At 47.6% G+C, this 5983-nt stretch overlaps 2 protein-coding genes across 2 annotated transcripts in view; both read right to left on the bottom strand.

Annotated features, from left to right (window-relative positions):
* Positions 1 to 3410, bottom strand: part of LOC106115205 (platelet glycoprotein V-like) — a 6443-nt gene extending 3033 nt beyond the window's left edge. Inside the window, exons 1-5 of the mRNA XM_013308522.1 lie at positions 3151 to 3410; positions 1310 to 2213; positions 849 to 1021; positions 149 to 294; positions 3 to 61 (exon numbers count right to left, since the gene is read on the bottom strand). Coding sequence (XP_013163976.1) covers positions 3 to 61; positions 149 to 294; positions 849 to 1021; positions 1310 to 2213; positions 3151 to 3325 — 1457 coding nt within the window. The 5' untranslated portion in view covers positions 3326 to 3410. The remainder of the gene's footprint in view (positions 1 to 2; positions 62 to 148; positions 295 to 848; positions 1022 to 1309; positions 2214 to 3150) is intronic.
* Positions 3411 to 4649: 1239 nt separating this feature from the next.
* The window catches only part of beta'COP (coatomer subunit beta'), an 8915-nt gene continuing 7581 nt past the window's right edge, over positions 4650 to 5983 (bottom strand). The window contains exons 14-18 of the mRNA XM_013308524.1: positions 5858 to 5981; positions 5587 to 5716; positions 5358 to 5512; positions 5104 to 5256; positions 4650 to 4884 (exon numbers count right to left, since the gene is read on the bottom strand). Of these exons, the coding sequence (XP_013163978.1) occupies positions 4830 to 4884; positions 5104 to 5256; positions 5358 to 5512; positions 5587 to 5716; positions 5858 to 5981 (617 nt within the window). The 3' untranslated portion in view covers positions 4650 to 4829. The remainder of the gene's footprint in view (positions 4885 to 5103; positions 5257 to 5357; positions 5513 to 5586; positions 5717 to 5857; positions 5982 to 5983) is intronic.

Genomic DNA, 5983 nt, shown 5'->3' on the forward strand with positions numbered 1-5983 from the left:
GCGGGTTGCCCTGCAGCAACACCTCGGCGGGCACGTTGCGGCTCCACTGCAGGTCGGCCGCCTGACCGCATCATGTCAAAGTGAGTGTCGGAGGGCGCGGGGGGGCGTGTGGGCGTGTGGGCGAGTGGGCGCGTGGGCGCGCGTGTACCTGCAGCGCGGAGATGTTGTTGTGGCGCAGGTCGAGGCGGGCGAGGGCGCGCATGTCGCGGCGCCAGTCGGCACAGAGGCGGGTGAGGGCGGTGCGGGCTAGGCTCAGTGTCCGCAGCGCGCGCATCTCGAACAGCGCCGACACGCCTGACACACGCTCGATGAGACCTCGATGTCGGACATCTCATTGAAAATGCCAATAACACGGAGGCTCAGTGATGATGATGATGATGATGAAGACAAAGATGAAACAACTACAATCTTATCAGACCTCCATGCATTGTCAGCGGTGAATCATTTAAGATACCATTATTTAAAAAATAAAAAGCGAAGACTGAAGTACGTGTTCACTTTTTTTTATTATACATTGAGAATGTAATTATGTAACTAATAATGAACTTTTATCTGTTAAACCAAAATAAGTGATTATCTCAATAACGTATAATAATTAGACAAAGTACGTAACGTATATAACTATATCATTCACTACCTGTATATATATGAAATAAGTAACGATTACATAAATACGAAGTAATTTAATAATATAGAATACGTGTTACGTCCCATTTCCGCATAATACGTTTTGGCTCGGTCCCATGGAAATCGTATTACCGGGGTTCTACTGTAATTAGAATTCGCCTCCAGGATTTGATCCGCCTCGCGCGATATCGGAGGTGTACGTGGTACTTGTGATACGTTACCGTCCGGGTAGAGCGCGTCGGAGCCGGCTTGGCAGAAGTCACCGAGCGGGTTGCCGTCCAGCACCAGGCGGTGCAGCGAAGTGGGCGCGAGCGCGGCCCGGGCGCCGGCGAGCGTCAGCCGGTTGTTGCTCAGCTCCAGCGAGCGCAGCGCGCGCACGGACACCAACAGCTGCCTGCTCACCCCACACCCGACACCGGACACCGGACACCGGACACCGGACAACAGACACCAGACACCAGACACCAGGGATCAGAGCTGACCACTGACACTTTCATTAAGTAATACTTTGTAGAAGATGAAGCATTAATCATTATCATTAAAAAAAAACCACTCGAGAAGGAAAGAGGAGGAGGCCTTTTTGAAGTTGGATAAAAGTAGCACATGATGAGTTTTGGAAATATTATAATAATATTGTCAGGGTCGTCACAGATAAAAGTAATGTAAATACCGACTCACTCACTCGGGCAACGTTTCGAGTCGATTGTTGGAGAAATCGAGTTCTTGCAAATCCCGCGTATGCGCCAACAGATCGGGCGGCAGGTGACGCAGCCTGCAGCCGCGCACCGCCAGCCGACGCAGCCGCGGCGCCGCGCGTACCAGGTCCGCCGGCAGCGCGTCCACCCGCGTGTCGCTCAGCACCAGCTCGGCCAGCGCGGGGCAGCGCGCCAGCCAGCCCGCCCCCGGCGCGCCGCCGGCCCCGCTCACCTCCAGCCGCGACAGGGCGCCGCACTCGCCGAGAATCTCCAAACTATTACAATTCTGCGACGTAAGATTCTTCACAGTGTTCGACGAGGGCAAGCCGTTTAACGGAGCAATAAACGAAACGGATCGCAGAGACGGAACGGCGCTCAAATCCGGCGCCACGGTCAAAGTCCTTTCATATAGTCGCAAGTGAACGAGGGACGAAAGTCTCCGAAGCGCCGGCGTCGCGAACTCGGTCATGTTGCAGGACTCGATGTGGAGGTACAGCAGCGATGCCGGCAGGCGCAGCAGAGCGGCCTCCGGCAGCGCCACGCCCACCAGCCAAAGCTCAGCGAGCGCGCCCAGCTGGCCCAGCGCCTCCTCCTCCAGCGCGACCCGCTCCTTCGCCCGCACCTCGAGCGCCGACACACCGAGGCCCGTCATATGGAAGGACCGCAGGTCGCCGCGCGGTTCCCTCAGGATGAGTTTATCGAGCACGGTGACGTTGAGCGCGGCGAGAGCGCTCGCGAAGGACGCGGCGGGCACGGCGCAGTGCGTCAGCACCAGCAGTTGAACGCGCACCGCGCTTGAAAACCGAGGCATCGATTCGCTCTCGAAGCCTACGCCTTCGGGGCATTTAAACGATAAATATGTTCCTCTATAAACTATTACAAATTTCAAATCTGAAACAATAAAAAAAACTAACTAATGAAAATCAGCCTTCAATGTACATATTTCAGTGACGGATGAATCAGAAAAACAGTTATTAAGAATAGAGTTAACTCAGCGACATAATTGATTAACTTTGGGAGACTCAAAACATGTCAGAAATATTTCTTTTTGGTTGTTGCATTAGTCTTATATCATTATTAGTCTGTAATTGAAAATAAAAAGAATCGAGATTTATTTAATAAACACATTTTTGTGTGGCCGTCAGCAGTCTCAAACTAAATGTCCTACCATAGGGTAGGAAACAGTTGTTATTGAGTAAGGTTGAGCCAAGCACTCACAAGTGGTAAGTGCAGTCCCCTCAGATGGCTGGCGAGGGGCAGTTTGGAACTACAGGTACTATGGTCTAACAACATTAAGTAACAGAACATAACCATGCTATGTTTTAACCCCCTGCCAGTTGTTTCTCGTAGCACTCAATGTACTAAGCTCAGTTAGGTTGATACAATTGTTTAAGGTAATTGTCACAATGTTGGTGACTCACTGCTGATACCACACAACTGGAAAATAATGAATTTTATTCATTAAAACATTAGTGGGATAAAACCCCATAATAGGTTAAATTTCAATATACATTTGTGGTCCACCCAGACAATAGTTACCCAATTAATAGCAACTCAATTGAAATAATAAAGTGACCAGTCTTAAGATGCAAATAAAGCCTGCATGTAACCCATGGTGAAGGGTTGCATACAGCTATGATGATGTTGCTTCACTCACTCAAGGCATGCATATGCACTAAGTCCACTTAAATAGTAAAAGTACCAATGGTAGCTATACCAAAGTCAAGACATAACAACTTCAAATTCCTGATAAGTAATTCCAAAGTAGGCATTTTAATAATTATTACACTGTTTAAAAGTCAATAACATTATTCAATTCAATACATACCTTCTACAAAGTAAAAGTGTTCATCAAAAACTGAGACGTCGTATTGACACTGTGCTGGTGACGGTGGACATTTCAATGCCTTGAAATCTGTGGAGGCTGATATAACCATTGTGCATATCACCAACACCAAAGAGAACATATGCGTCATGCCTCTGCGCACTTTTAACTCATTCATTTTCCTTTTGCATATATTATGTATTATATATGTTACATATGAAATACATTACTTAAAAAGAAACTTTTGCTTGACATAAACTTCACTTTTGTTATATTAAATAAATTTATTATTCACTACAAAAAAAAAGTATGATATATTTAGTTAGATTTTTATCAAAATTACAAACGTACTATCACAATAACAAAATGTGCGTAAATTATTTCAAATATATAGGACAATTATACACATTTCTTAACTTATAAATATAAACATGACAACAACGAGAAATGTAAATAAATAAGTAGATAATAAATGATAAAATTGGAATATACAATATATCTGATGGCAGTTTTCTGACGTTGACAGTTTGACAGAACGCGCCAATTCAGGGTTATCAGTACGCAAAAATTTCTTAATTATTTCACGTTGAATACAAAAAATTCAGGAAGTAAATTACTTATTTGAAGTTATATCAGTTGTCATAAATATTTAAATTGTTAAATCTATAATAATGAATTATTTTTTTTTATATCACAAGGTGGCAAACGAGCGAGCGACCACCTGAAATCGCTGGAATAGGGAAGTGACCGTTGCCCATAGACATATGCAATTGCATATGCGTTGCCGACCTTTAATCAACGGAGTGGATGCACAGAATGAAAACATTTTCCCCTTCCATGCATCCTCTCATCCAGAAAGTCCACTTCCCATCCCTTTCCTTATGAGAAAAGGGTGGGAAGGGAAAGTGGATTAAATTAGGCCTCATATCGTTTTAGTGAAGGTACGTTAGTTTAATTATTAAGGACATTTAGGTTATGAGTTGCAAAAGTTCCTTACTAATTTTATAAATGTACCAATGCAATTTTATCTTTTTCGCGCTTTCACGACTAAAGTACTAAAGCCTAAGGAAAGGTCATAATCTCAGAGGCTACTTTTTAGTACGTAAAATGAGTGTGGTTGAAAGGGGATATGTAAAACTGTCATAAGATCCTTGCTTGACTATATCAGGCCCGACAAGAATCAGTCTACCGCTGCAGCAGACGAGAGGACACACTGTGCATTGAGCCAGTGACGGTGACGGTGACAATGACAGTGACGGTGACGGTGACAGTGACAATGACGGTGACAGTGACGGTGACAATGACAGTGACGGTGACAGTGACGGTGACAGGTGGACAGCAGAGAGACGGTCGCCGCCACCTCGAGCCTGTGGCGCTCCACGCGGCGAATCTTCGACACTCGCTTTTGTATGTAACTTAAATGTGAATCTTGAATCGAAATCAATCTAAAGTAAGTATTATTTAATTAATAAAGGTTACATTTACATTCTGAATTACATAAATAATATTTAATAGTAACTTATATTTAAAAACTAAATCAATAATGTAGGAGAACGTCTGATATTCTTCAAAGGCACATATAAGTGACAGTTTCGTCTCGAAGGTGATAATTTCTCATCGAATTCATAAAGAATTGGAAAAAGAAGGCAGACGCGAGGTCGCGGCGCCGCACCACTTCAACGTTAATGTATGTTCGTTACTTCTTCGCCGAGGACGTCGCTGACCTCTTGGAGGTATCTAAAAAGGGATATAAAAACATTGTATCCAGTTTACATTATTCCAGTTCCGGCCAATTTTAATACTAGCTCGGTAAAAGTAGAGAAACCACTGAGGGCATACCAATCGAACGTGTCCCGAAAAAACCCCTCTCCAAACTAATAATAACGTAAATGTGAACGTTTATTTTGTGCCAGGAATGATCCTCTCTTCAGTGCAATGTAGAGAGGAGGCACTCACTTGTCGTTGTCGGCCTCCGCCTCCGCCTCCGCCTCAGCGTCCAGCAGGAAGGTGTCGAGCTCGCACTCGTCGAGCTCCTGCGCGAGCTCGATGGACTCCCTCCGCTCCCTTATTTTCCGCTCCAGCGCGGGCTCCTCGCCGCCGCGGCTGTTCCTTCAATAACACATTTCCATCAGCCGACGGCCTCATCAGTTGGCGCAGGCGGGAAGGTGGGAAGGTGGGAAGGTGGGAAGGCGGGGAGCCGGAAACGTTACCTTAGCTTAGTGAAGTCGGGCATCTTGAATTTGCCCTCGGCCTCCATGCGGGCGCGCTCCTCTGCCAGCCGGCGGCCGCGGTTGCCGAGCGGAGCGGCGGGCGGGCTCTGCTCGCGCAGGAACCTTCGCTGGTAGTACTCCAGCTCCAGGGACGTCTGCGACACGATCAGAACGCGTCTCAGCCGGGGCTCTTCCCTCGCTGCGTGACCGCACAGGCGGCCTCACTCACCAGGTAATCCGGGAAGAGGTTGGAGTAGCGCTGCGGGTCGGCCAGCAGCTTCCAGGTCTTGGTGCCGCGGTCGCGCCCCGCCTCGCGCCACTTCTGCACCGCCTCCTCCAGCCACGACGGCACGTACGCCCTGCAACGTGCGCTCGCCACCTCAACACTCGCCTCCTCAACACTCGGCACGAGTACTCTATTAACTCTCGCATGGCGCGATGTACCTTCAATTATTTTAGAATGTCTATTAGCAAAGAAATATAATGCGAGTAACGCTCACCGCGCGAAGAAGGCGGCCTCGGCGTGGCGGTCCGCCGCCAGCAGGATGTCCAGGCAGCGCGCGTACCCGTGCAGCGCGAAGTGCGCCGCGAACGCCACGTTGTCCGCCCCCGCCCCGCCCGCCGCC

The sequence above is a fragment of the Papilio xuthus genome, unplaced genomic scaffold (assembly GCF_000836235.2).
Source record: "Papilio xuthus unplaced genomic scaffold, Pxut_1.1 DF827870.1, whole genome shotgun sequence".
In the NCBI taxonomy this organism is placed as follows: domain Eukaryota; kingdom Metazoa; phylum Arthropoda; class Insecta; order Lepidoptera; family Papilionidae; genus Papilio; species Papilio xuthus.